Source organism: Stenella coeruleoalba (assembly GCF_951394435.1).
Source record: "Stenella coeruleoalba genome assembly, chromosome: 6".
Lineage (NCBI taxonomy): Eukaryota > Metazoa > Chordata > Mammalia > Artiodactyla > Delphinidae > Stenella > Stenella coeruleoalba.
The window spans coordinates 117,787,718-117,800,065 of NC_137151.1; the positions used below are offsets into that span (position 1 = coordinate 117,787,718).

The 12,348-nt window shown below is 38.0% G+C and overlaps 1 protein-coding gene across 1 annotated transcript in view; it reads right to left on the reverse strand.

Moving 5' to 3' along the window:
- Nucleotides 1-3,815: 3,815 nt before the first annotated feature.
- The window catches only part of LOC307187849 (large ribosomal subunit protein eL8-like), a gene marked incomplete at both ends in the record, with an annotated part of 28,918 nt that continues 20,385 nt past the window's right edge, over nt 3,816-12,348 (reverse strand). Inside the window, 4 exon segments of the mRNA XM_079924372.1 lie at nt 3,816-3,905; nt 3,909-4,048; nt 4,051-4,156; nt 4,160-4,507. Of these exon segments, the coding sequence (XP_079780498.1) occupies nt 3,816-3,905; nt 3,909-4,048; nt 4,051-4,156; nt 4,160-4,507 (684 nt within the window).

Here is a 12,348-nt window from a genome sequence, read left to right on the forward strand (position 1 = left end):
CTTTTGATTATGGGTCACATTTCTCTGTTTATTTGTAAATCTCATATTTTTAAAAATGTATATCACATATTTTGTATAAAGGAACACTAGAGACTAAAGTATGTTTTTGTTTTGTTTTGCTTTTCCCTGACAAAATTCACACTTTTCTCTGCCAGCCAGCAAGTGTGAAGGCTGACCATTTAAGTATCATCACAGGCCGAAACTTTAATTAGTTTCAGTTCATATCTGGTTTCAAATGAGGTAACAGTCATCCCTCAGCATCTGTGGGGGGATTGGTTCCACGATCCCTGCATCTACCAAAGTCCAGGAATGCTCAAGCCCTTTATATAAAATTTCATAGCACAGTAGGCCCTCTATATCCGTAGGTTCCACATCTGCAATAGGAGGGGCCGACTGTACATAAATCTCCCTTTGCATTTCAGCCCAACTCTTGAATTTCCCTTATTGCCTTCTGAAGGGATCATTTCTTTAATCTTATTAGAATTTGAGCTGGGAGGAAATAGGTGAGTTCCAGTTCACCTCTAGATTAAATTTCAGTCTTGGGTGTGATGCAAGATCTTCTTTTGCTCTCCTGCTATTTGCCCACTGGGAAATCAGCAAGATTCCCAGAGCAGGAGAATTTTCAGAATGAGGGATTTATTTTGGCACTCATGCTTCTCCAGACTTCTATCATGCCAGTTCATTCTGTTAATTAAACTTTAACTCATTTCTCTTTGCCCAGAAAAGTGTCTCTGTTTAGGTATCTCCCTAGCTTCTGCCAGTACTAGGACTAAGGCAAAAGTGTCATGTATGAACATGGCTACTATTCTTTTTTTTTTTTTTTTTGCGGTACGCGGGCTTCTCACTGCTGTGGCCTCTCCCACTGCGGAGCACAGGCTCCGGACGCGCAGGCTCAGCGGCCATGGCTCACGGGCCCAGCCGCTTAGCGGCATGCGGGATCCTCCCGGACTGGGGCACAAACCCGTGTCCCCTGCATCGGCAGGCAGACTCCCAACCACTGCGCCACCAGGGAAGCTCGTGGCTACTATTCTTTACTCTTTTAGGAAAGGCTTAGCCCTGTCTGAAATTTAGTCCATACTTTGGTGGTTTTTTTAAAAAGTATAATTTTTAGTTTATCCATTGTTTTCTTGCTATTGTAACGGAAGTGACGTTCATTCTATCTTAAATGGAAGTGGAATCCACTGTGTTGTTTTTATTATTGAAAGAGATAATATCTATACATTGAAGGAAATAACTTCTGTGACGTAGCTATAAAACATAAAAAGAATGAGCTGTCTATGAGGGGATATATAGAGTAATATGCATATAATCTTAAAGAAGTGTCTGTAGGAGTGCAATGAAAAATAATCAGTGTTAACAAAATGGTGGAATGGGATTTGAAAGAATTGAGCAGAAGTATAAATAAAAACTGACAAACTTGTTGGGAGACTGTATCCACTACAAAAGAATAGGTAAAAGAATAGGTATCTGATCATTAATAAGGAAACATAGAGAATATTCAGAAATATTTTCACCAACTAACCTTTAGTGGAATTGCCAATATTTTGTCAAAAAGGTCCAAAGTGAGTTTGTTCCAGTATGTCTTATGTGTCTTGAAAAACGAGCATTCCAACTGTTATGGGCTGAACTGTGTTCTCCAGAATTCATATATTGATGTCTCAACCTCTGATAGCTCAGAATGTGACTATATTTGAAGATAGTCTTTAAAGAGATGATTTAGGTGAAATGAGGTATTTAGAGAGGGCCTTTATCAATCTGACTGGTGTCTTTATAAGAGGACATTTAGAGAGAGATACCAAGAGTGCACACACACAGAGGGATGACCATGTGAGGGTGCAGTGAGAAGGTGGCCATCTACTAGCCAAGGAGGGAAGCCTCAGAAGAAACTAAACCTGCTGACACCTTGATCATGGGCTTCCAACCTCCAGAACTGTTAGAAAATAAATTTCTGTGGTTCAAGCCACCCAGCCTGTGGTATTTGTAATGGTAGACCTAGATAACTAATACATCAACCAAGAGTAAAAACCATCACAACTCATTTCAATCTAAAACCATCGGAACTCTCTAATAAAAATTTCAAGGGTATTTAAATAAACAAACAGTGAAATCTCTAATCATCCTTTAGCTTAGTGGGGAGACTAATTACCATTTTTCTCCTGAGAACATAAAATCTGTTGGTTATGGTGAAATGAAAAAGAGAGTGAGTATTAGCTTTGTCTCATGCTTATAGCCCAGACAAGGTGGCCCCAAGGCTGAGGGAAGGATAGCCAATATCATCTTTTAATCACAAGGAACATAATTTGTGCTGGCTTCAGAGCCAAGAATGTAAAAACATAGCCCTCTTGCAAATGAAAATAGTAGTTACAAGCCAACTGGGATGAAGTGTGGCTTTGTGCTTTCTACCATTGTTTGCACAAACTAAGGACAAAACGTGTTAGTCCAGACAAGTCATAACTGTCCTATGTTGTATAATTAACTCATTCAAGTAAAATTATACGTTATCTAATGTATGGTCAGTCCTATTTCTTCATATCTGCTACAACCATGACTTCTTTTTAAAGTTTTTATTTTATCTATTTTAGAAACTATTTTCAAAGGCTGAAGGAGAAGAAGGGTATCTAGATTCTTCTCTAAGTACTCAGGCAAGACATAATACTCAAATATCTTAATTCTATTACAGTGTATCCAGAAAACATCATCCAAAAAAAATTGTATCATTTATCTTAAGTAAACCAAGGATTAAAAAAATACATATTTAGGGCTTCCCTGGTGGCGCAGTGGTTGAGAGTCCACCTGCCGATGTAGGGGACACGGGTTCGTGCCCCGGTCCGGGAAGATCCCACATGCCGCGGAGTAGCTGGGCCCGTGAGCCATGGCCGCTGAGCCTGCGTGTCTGGAGCCTGTGCTCTGCAATGGGAGAGGCCACAACAGTGAGAGACCTGCGTACCACACACACAGAAAAATATATATATATATATATATAAATTTTTGTAACCTAGATAGAACTTTGAGATTTAATTTTGGTTTATATATCAAGAATTTCCTTTCATACTGGAGCTTGCATATCCTTTTTGTGTATGGTATTTTTAGTTTACATTGATATAGCTTATGTAGTTCAATATGTAGTTTTTATCAATATAAACTTTAGATATACATCTATCTTTTATATTTGTATCTTGCATTTTGAAGACATATTAAAAAGTAGAAACAATCTCCATTATATTACCTTTTACCCATATCAAATGCTCTGTAAATATTTATTAATTTATTCAACTAAATTAATACTTTTAATTGGTTAATTCTACTGTTTTCTCTTCAGTTTTAAAGGGTATGGGTTCAGTTACATATCAAAGAGTTCATTTTCCCTGGTAGGGAACATATCACATTACCAGGCATTTTGTGGAATTTATACCACATAGTAAAATTTAATTTCCTTTAGTCTAGGACAATTTCAAGGTATAATGGAAATAATGAACTGGAAACTCAACAGGCCTGGGTTTAACTCACCCCTTTTCATTTTACCAGCTAAAAGACCTTGAATAAGTTATATAATTTCTCAGAGACTGTTTCTCCACTTTTTAAATGGAGATAATAATATTTACAGGGTCATTTTGACATTATACATAGTGGTGAGCACATAGTTCTTGTTCAATAAATATATTTTCTTCCTATTTCCACACATACTGGGGATCAGCCAATTATCTGTTTATTTAGCCTTTTCAAATGATCTTAATTTATTCTTTCTTTTTTTTGAAGGAATTTTTTTTTTTTTTTTTTTTTTTACTTTTATGTATAGAAAACTCAATAGTGTATACTTAGCTCAGTTTGATGGCCAGTTCTTTGACCTTTGCCTTTTCCAGCTTGGCAATGCAAGCCACCAACTTTGGACCCAGGATGTTGCCTCCTCAGTGATGGTGGATTTCATTGTATCTGTCATTGTAATTGGTCCTAATAGCTTCTGCCAGCTTAGCCTGAGGTCCTTTGTCTGCTGAGTTAACTTGTGTGAAGGTGACAGTGGTACAATTCTTCCTGTGGAATGGATCTCCAGCCTGGCCTTCCCTTTGCTAATGTGGTAGGGAACCCCCATCTTATGCCACAGGACAGGCAGGAAGACAACCAGCTCGATGGGATCCACATCATTTGCAATCACCACCAGCTAAAGCTTCTTCTCCACCAACGTAGTGACTGTATTAACCCCTGCTGGAAGAATAGGTGGCCCCTTTGTGGGGACATCCCCTTTGCCGGCAGTTTTCTCCTTAGCCTGAGCCAGCAACCTCTGCTTCTTCTTTTGTTTCGTATCTAGTCTGCACTTGTGGGCCAGCTTAAGCAGTTGAGTAACTCTTTGGTGGTCCAAGGCCTGGGTGAACTGGTTAATCAAGGGAGGCACTTTCAGCCACTTACAGAGGATAGCTCTTTGCCGCTGCAGCCAGATGTGGTCAGGCCATTTGACAAAGCGGGTGAGGCCCCTTTGGGGCTGATGTCCTGTCCTGATATGTAAAGGGCAACACTATGAGTGATGCTCGAGTTCCTTGTCAAGTTCGTGTTTAGGACCACTCAGAAGGGTATAGGTGTATCAGTGATCTGGGTGGTTTAAGATGCCATCACAATTCTGAATTATTCTTAAATTTCTTACATTGAAAAAATTCTGGTGGATCTTTGAAAACTAGGTCAACACACACTTGCCAACTTAGAGCTGCTCCTCAAAGTACAGGCAGACCTCATTTTATTGGGCTTTGCTTAATTGCACTTTGCAGATTGCGTGTTTTTTACAAATTGAAGATTTGTGGCAACCCTGCATGGAGAAAGTCTATCAGTGGCATTTATCCAATAGCATTTGCTCATTTTGTATCTCTGTGTCACATTTTGGTAATTCTTGCCATATTTCAACCTTTTTCATTATTATTATATCCTATGATTTTCTAGAAAGAAAAGAAAAAAATTCCTACAAAGAATCAGGAACTCAAGTGACTTTAGACTCCTCAATAGCAACAAAAGGAACAACAAAACAATGAAATCATGACTCTACAATGCCGAAGAAAAGTTAATTCCAGCTGTGTATTCTATATTCCAACTACCTATCATCTGCCAGGGTAGCATAAAGCATATTTTCTTAACCAAGTTCCCAGAACGTTTACTTCCATTACATTCTTGCTAAAGGGGCTGCTGGAAGATGATTTCCACCTTAAAAAAGAGCAGACCAAGAAAAAAAGGTGATGAGGGATTCATAACAGAAAAGATACAACCCAGGAGGGAAGTGATGAAAGTCTTCAAGATAATGGTGGAGGGAGATCTCAGGGAGACAAGTGTGCCCCAGACATAGACATTCCTGGAGCAGTGTGACACAGGGAACAGACATGTGGAGGGCTGTCCACTCCATGCCTTCTGTAGAGATGCCATCTTTAATCTGATCAAATTACTGGAGGATGTGCTCCACACCAAGAGAGTAAATCAAGAAAGAGCAAGGCATAACATCCAGAAAACAGCATCAAACTCCAGATTAGTAAATTCCAAGGACAATAGTTCAGATAAGACGTAACCTGATGATAGCGTTCAGAAGACCTGGAGCAAAACCAGCCCAGAGAGAACAAAGAAGTCTCCAGGGGAAGAAAAGTCTGGGTAGATCAACTGATCTCATTGACCTTACGGAAAACTGTCCTATGGAGCTATTAGGAGGTCAGAAGAATTAGCAAGAAGTGCAAAGATAACCTGATAAATGAAAAAAACAAAGCAACTACTTCAATCTCAAGAAAGACAGAAAGTAAAGCAGGAAAACATCATGATCCACTGGATGTCCGACCATGAATAATATTTGCAAAGGCATCAAAGAAACACTGGATATTCATTTAACTAAAAATTATAATATAAATCTATTAGGAAGGGGGTAAAGAGAAGTGGGGGTGGGATGGCAGTGTAAAAGAGCTAACATAAAAGGAAATCAATATGAGATTATATGCACATATGATCTAGATGGATATCTGTATGTTCCAATAGGGACTTGAGGAAGAGAGGAGAGAGACAGAGAGGAGACCTGGGAGCTAGCGGGCATGATGTCCTCCCCTCGAACATAAACTTCACAGAGCATCAACATCAGACAAGGCCATTCTGTGCCTGTGATGGATCAAAACAAAAGAAAACCACTCCATAATCACATCTGAACACAGACAGAACATGAGGATTGTTCAAGCCACAGAATGACCAAACTCCCCTTTCCTGTTTAATATGAGTGATCACTGCCTCTTTACTATTTAGCTCTAGCCTCACTCTAGTCTCCCCTTCTTCAATATACAATTTATGATGATAGCCATAGAATTGCCCCTGCTTGCAGATAGCATCCAATCCCGAGCAAAGACCCACTTCCTTAAACCTTCCCTCAAATCACCTAAAACAAGCTCAAATCCTGTGAGTTTAATTAACACCTACTTAGTCGGACTTCCCACAGATGGTGTGGGGTCTCCCTCATGACAATGAATAATAAACCAACTCTTTCAACCACAGGTGTGTTCCTGGTGGTCTTTGGGGGGCGAGCCTTTCCTTATAGGAAGTATGGGGAGGGAAAACACTGGGTTTTGTTAAAATTCTTTTAGTACTTTTGGACATGTGAAAGTATATAGGCTTGCTACTTTGATAAAATACAAATTAATTTTTAAAAAGCTTATCACACGTTACTTACCAAGGTGGGAATGCATATGCTGGCTGATGGGGGGATTGTAATTGTTTTAAGAGGTGTCATCTTAAGAAGAAGGTCCAATAATTTCCAGTGATGCTGAAAATAACTGGAATGATAACAATCCTCCCTGGTCCATGAAGGGCAACCATTTTAGACTCTGGGTCTGGTCAGCAGCAACAGGAAGGGGTTAACCTGTAGAAGAATTGAAACTGAATCCCTTTCACTTGCTCTGCTTTGCAAAGACCAGATATTAAGGGAAGAGAAAAATGAGTATGGTTATCCCACAAAATTTGGATCACTGCTTAAAATAAGCTTGCAAGTGTTTATTCATTAGTGATCCATGAAAATAAAGTACACACTTTAAAAGCCTAATTTAACATGTCAAGCATTGGATGCACAAAGAAATGGATACAGTTTGAAAGTATCTGGTATGTGGCAGTTTGGGTTGATCTCTAATTCACACTTTGTTTCTGAAAGTCCATCTACTTCTGTGGCTAATGTTAGTGGTTTCTTTTAATTACAGATTCTGATTCCTGGAGGTAATTAGAATGGCCCAATATTTTTTAGCTGACATTAAAGCCTCTCTTAAATAACAAAGGGAAAATGGAGCCACCCAGCAACATAATCATGACCCAGATAATCCCTAAAAGGCTTCGTAGTATCAAGGCGCATGAGTCAAACAGAGTCACAGTTTTTAAATCTGCCAGGATGTCATAAACAGACTTTAAGGGGAAAATCCCAAACATTAATTTCAATCATCCAGTTTCAATAACTTTCAACACGTTGTCAATCCTGTTTTATTTATTCCCCCCACCCACTTCTCCTATAGCCCCAGAATAGTTAGAAGCAAACACAAGACACCATATCATTTCATCTATAAAATTTAAGAAAACACCTATAGAAAGATAAAAGCACTTCCTTTTTTTAAGCATAAACACCGTATCGTTGTTGCACAAAATCACCGCCAATAAACTTGTAATATCCTCAAATACCCAGTCAGTGTTCAAATTTCTCCCAAATATCTCATGAATATTGTCACATAAATGTTTGTACAGTTCATACTTTTGAATTGGGATAAAAAGATTCCACACATGGCATTTGGTATATCTCATAAGTCTCTTTCAATTCTGTCAGTCTCTCCCTCTTTCGTTTTCCTGGGTGCAATTTATTATTTGAAGAAACCAGGTTTTTTGTCTTGTAGAATTTCCATACTCTGGATGTTATTTTTTGAACCAATGTAGTGTTTTTTTTTTTAAGTGTTCTCTCCCCACACACACCCTTCCAAGACTTTAAGACTTTTTAAAGGTTAAGATTAATCAGTGGATTCGGGTGTTGTCAGCTTGATTCATCCATTATAAAGGTTTCCATCTAATGAATGCTAGAGAGGGTGTGGAGAAAAGGGAACCTCTTGCATTGTTGGTGGGAATGTAGATTGATACAGCCACTATGGAGAACAGTATGGAGGTTCCTTAAAAACTAAAAATAGAGTTACCATATGGCCCAGCAATCCCACTACTGGACATATATCCAGAGAAAACTCTAATTTGAAAAGATACATGCACCCCAATATTCATAGCAGCACTATTTACAATAGCCAGGACATGGAAGCAACCTAAATGTCCATTGACAGATGAATGGATAAAGATGAGGTGTGTACACACACACACACTCACACACAATGGAATACTACTCAGCCATAAAAAAGAATAAAATAATGCCATTTGCCATGCTATTCTTGGCTTATCTTGTCCATTTTATGTCCCAGACCTGGAATCAGCCACTCTCCATGGTGTTTCTGTTTCTTGTGGAGACAAATGACATTTAGAAATCACAATCTGGATTCAACAGGTGTTCCTTGCTACAGATTGACCATTGTTTCCATGCTTTTTTAGTGGACAAAGATAAGCAAAAAAATCATAAAAATGTATCCTGAATTCATACTATTATTTCCACTTCAGATTTAGGATTAACTAGTTTTTACTTCATTTTCATCTTATGCCTTTTTTCCCTTATACTGAAAATCTTGGTTCCTAATAGCAGTAACATAATTACTTATTTGCTATATCGTGTGTGTGTGTGTGTGTGTGTGTGTGTGTGTGTGTTTCAGATTCTCTTTTAGAGTCATTTATATTTACATGTTTTAGAGTCATTTGTATTTACATGTTTAGAGTCATTTTAGAGTCATTTACATGTTTAAATATATTTAATGATATATGACAAACCAGCTAACTCAAAGATATATGTGTATGTATATATATATATGTATGTATGTATGTGTGTGTATATATATATATATATATATATATGTATATGTGTGTGTGTATTTTTAATTGATTCACACTTTCCTAATATTTTCTTTTATATATCTATTTTGTTATATAGACTTATTTGTGTGACTCAACTAAGTGGCCAATTTATGTCTCCAGAATTATGGAAATTTTACTAAGCAGAACAGAAACAAGAAACTGGCTTTCCCTTTGCCACTCTTTTCTCTCATAGTATCTGGGAAGAAAGTACCATAAAAGATAACACGAGGTATACCTTGTCAAATTCAAGGTAGCTAACTGATTCCTTAAACAACAAGAACAAATATCACCAAAAGCCCTCAGTCACATTTTTATTATTATTATGTTACAATTTTGCCATTTTATTTTTTACTTCTTGACACTGGTCAATGTTACTACATAATTTCAATTCATTGCTTCAGTTTCCAGATCTGGAAAACTCACACGAGATTTAGTTGGAGAATCAATGACATTCAACTTTAGTATCAAGCTGACTGCTAACAAAATTGTCAGAAATGGCGTTTCCTATAGAGGAGGAACCATTCCACTCATTCATGTAATAGAATGAGAATTAGCTTCTGTTTATGTCTTTAATTAGCCATGTTCTCTTCTTCCAGACTGACAATGAACAAAGGAAAAAACAGAAATCTGATCACGCAGATGAGAACAAAAGAGTGCTTTTTAAAACATATTAACTAAGCAATGGAGTTCCTGTGGTTAAAGTCATAAATGGTCCCCAGAGACGCCATTGATAATCGCTGTTTTGACTGAATGGAGTCCTTCAGTCAATGCATTCTGTTTTAGTTGTCTTTTTTTTTTTTAATTACCTGATTCACTGTTTTTGTTGTGGTCCCATGAGGCTTTGCCTTTTCCTGTGGAATTTTCCTGAGGAGAGTCTCATGAGATGACATTTCTTCTAATTAGATTTCTTGGCTGTTAGAGATTATTATGCTAGAAAACCCCCATTCTTTCCTCCCTCTTCCCTTCTCCATTACTACTATCCTGTTCTTGTGTTTTTATTTATGCAAGATGCAAGCCAGATATTATATTAATAAGAGAGCTGATTTTCCTCAAGGAGCTATTCATTAGCATAGAATAGAATTGCAACCCTTTTGCAATTTCTGGGAATCCTTTAAATTCTTTCCATACTTTTTTTTTCATTTTAAGTAGTAAATTTTGGAAGATACACTTGAACTACTTCTGTTTACTGTGAATGTTGGAGTTTTCACAATTAAATTTTAAAATTGAAGAGAGGATTAAAATCAGGAACTGTATCTTATAAACATAGGTAGCATATCACATTTGATGTGTGTAAACTTTTTGAAAACTTAATTAAATGGAACAAAGGTGCCATATCAGAGCAAGGGAGTATCTTACACAATGAAGTCCAGATCCTTTGTTATTTGAGATATGTACATTAAAATACATAGAATTAGATGATATTTTTATTTCTGTCACAAATGCTATTTTATAAATGAATAATATTAAAACAAAAAATAAAGACCTTCTTATACTCTTCAGATGAATACATCTTCTAGGGCACAAAAATATTTTTTTTAAAGACCACAGTTAAATTCATTATGATTCCAAAAATAATCTCTTAAAACAGACATGAGATCCTTAAACTCCCAAACATCCCAGGAACACTCAATAAAAATTTTGGAAATCTTTTTTACATCCTCAGAAGATTTATTTTGTGTCTTCTTTCCTTGCTGGTTTAGGTTCTGTAACTTAACTGACCAGACAAAAGAGGTCATCTGAAGTCCATGACCACAGGGGTAAGACTTGAACCTGGGGAGCAATGCAGTACTTCTCCCTTTCAACAGGTTGTCCAGGCACTCATAACCTGTATTATTCATAAGTTGAAGCAGCACCTTGGTTTTTATGCACAGCATATTTTTAAATCAAAATGTATGGACAGCCCCAGCAAACACTGCTTGCTCCTCTAGAGCTATAGCAGGTAGGAGTCGATAAGACTCATCCCTGACTTAATTAAGCCAACTCCAGTAGTAGTTATCTGCAACTAAAAATAAAGTCCTCACTGTCTCAAGAGCTACCAGATTTTTTATCTTATGTCTGGTTGTGCTAGCAACCACAGAGGTGGGGTGGACACTCTCTTTGCTCATCATGGGCCCTTCCATACCATCATTCCTTGGTCATCCTTAAAAACCTCAGCTTTTTTTGTTTTTGATTTGATTTGATTTGATTTTTTAACATCTTTATTGGAGTATAATTGCTTTACAATGGTGTGTTAGTTTCTGCTTTATAACAAAGTGAATCAGGTATACATATACATATGTCCCCATATCTCTTAAAACCTCAGCTTTGACCTCCTGTCTGTCCTCCTTAAACACTTTTTGCTTTCCAGGACTCTAAACTCTGCTGTTCTTCCTACTTCACTGGCTGCTCCTTCTCAGTCTCCTTTGCTGATTTGTCTTCATCTCTCTGACCTCTTATTATTAGAGTCCTCCAGAGTTCAGGCCTTGGACATCTTCCCTAACTACTGCATTCCTTTGGTACTATCACCCTGGCCCATCTTTACATGCTGACTCCAAAATTTAGACCTTCACTCTGTACTTCTCCCCTGAACTCCAGACTTGTATATCCCATTGGCCACTCCACACTGCTACTCCGGTGTCTAGAGGTTTTGCAATAACATGCTTTAAACATCACCCGACTTCTCACACTTCTCACCTCCTCCACTGATGCCACCTAACTATCTCTCCCTTGGACAATTACAATAGACTCCCAACCAGTCTCCTTAAGGATCTATTTCTGTCCTGCAGTCTATTCTCGACACTAGAGCCAAAGCGATCATGATAACAAATAAGATAAATTATGTCACTCATCAGTTCATATCTTCCCATATCTTTCCAGCTCACTCAGAGAGAATCCCGATATATTTACACTGACCAAGAAGACCTGACCTCATCCACTGGGATTTTGCTGACCTGAGCTCATATCCTCTTGCCCCTCACCTGACTTCAGTCACACTGGCCTCCCTGATGTTATCCAGATGCCCCTTGCCAGGGACTCTCCCACCTCAAGTCTTTCGTAGATGCTTCTTTCTCTGCCTGAAGTGTTTCTCTGCCAATGTCTATGTGGCTTGCTTCCCCATCACCACACCGTCCGACTTCATTTCTCTTCAATGCACTGTTGCCATGTGGTGGATCAGATGTTTCATTTACTTATTTTACTTATTGCCTGCCACCCCCCAGACACAAAAATTTAAACTCTGTAGGGGCGGGAATTTTTGCCTTTGCTGTTCACTGATGTTTCCATATCCCCAAAAAGAGTACCTGGCAATACAGTGCTTACTCAATAAGTAAGTGTTGAATGAATGAATTTCAGACAGCCTTGAAATCATAGATATTACCGGTCAATCTGTTGGCAAAC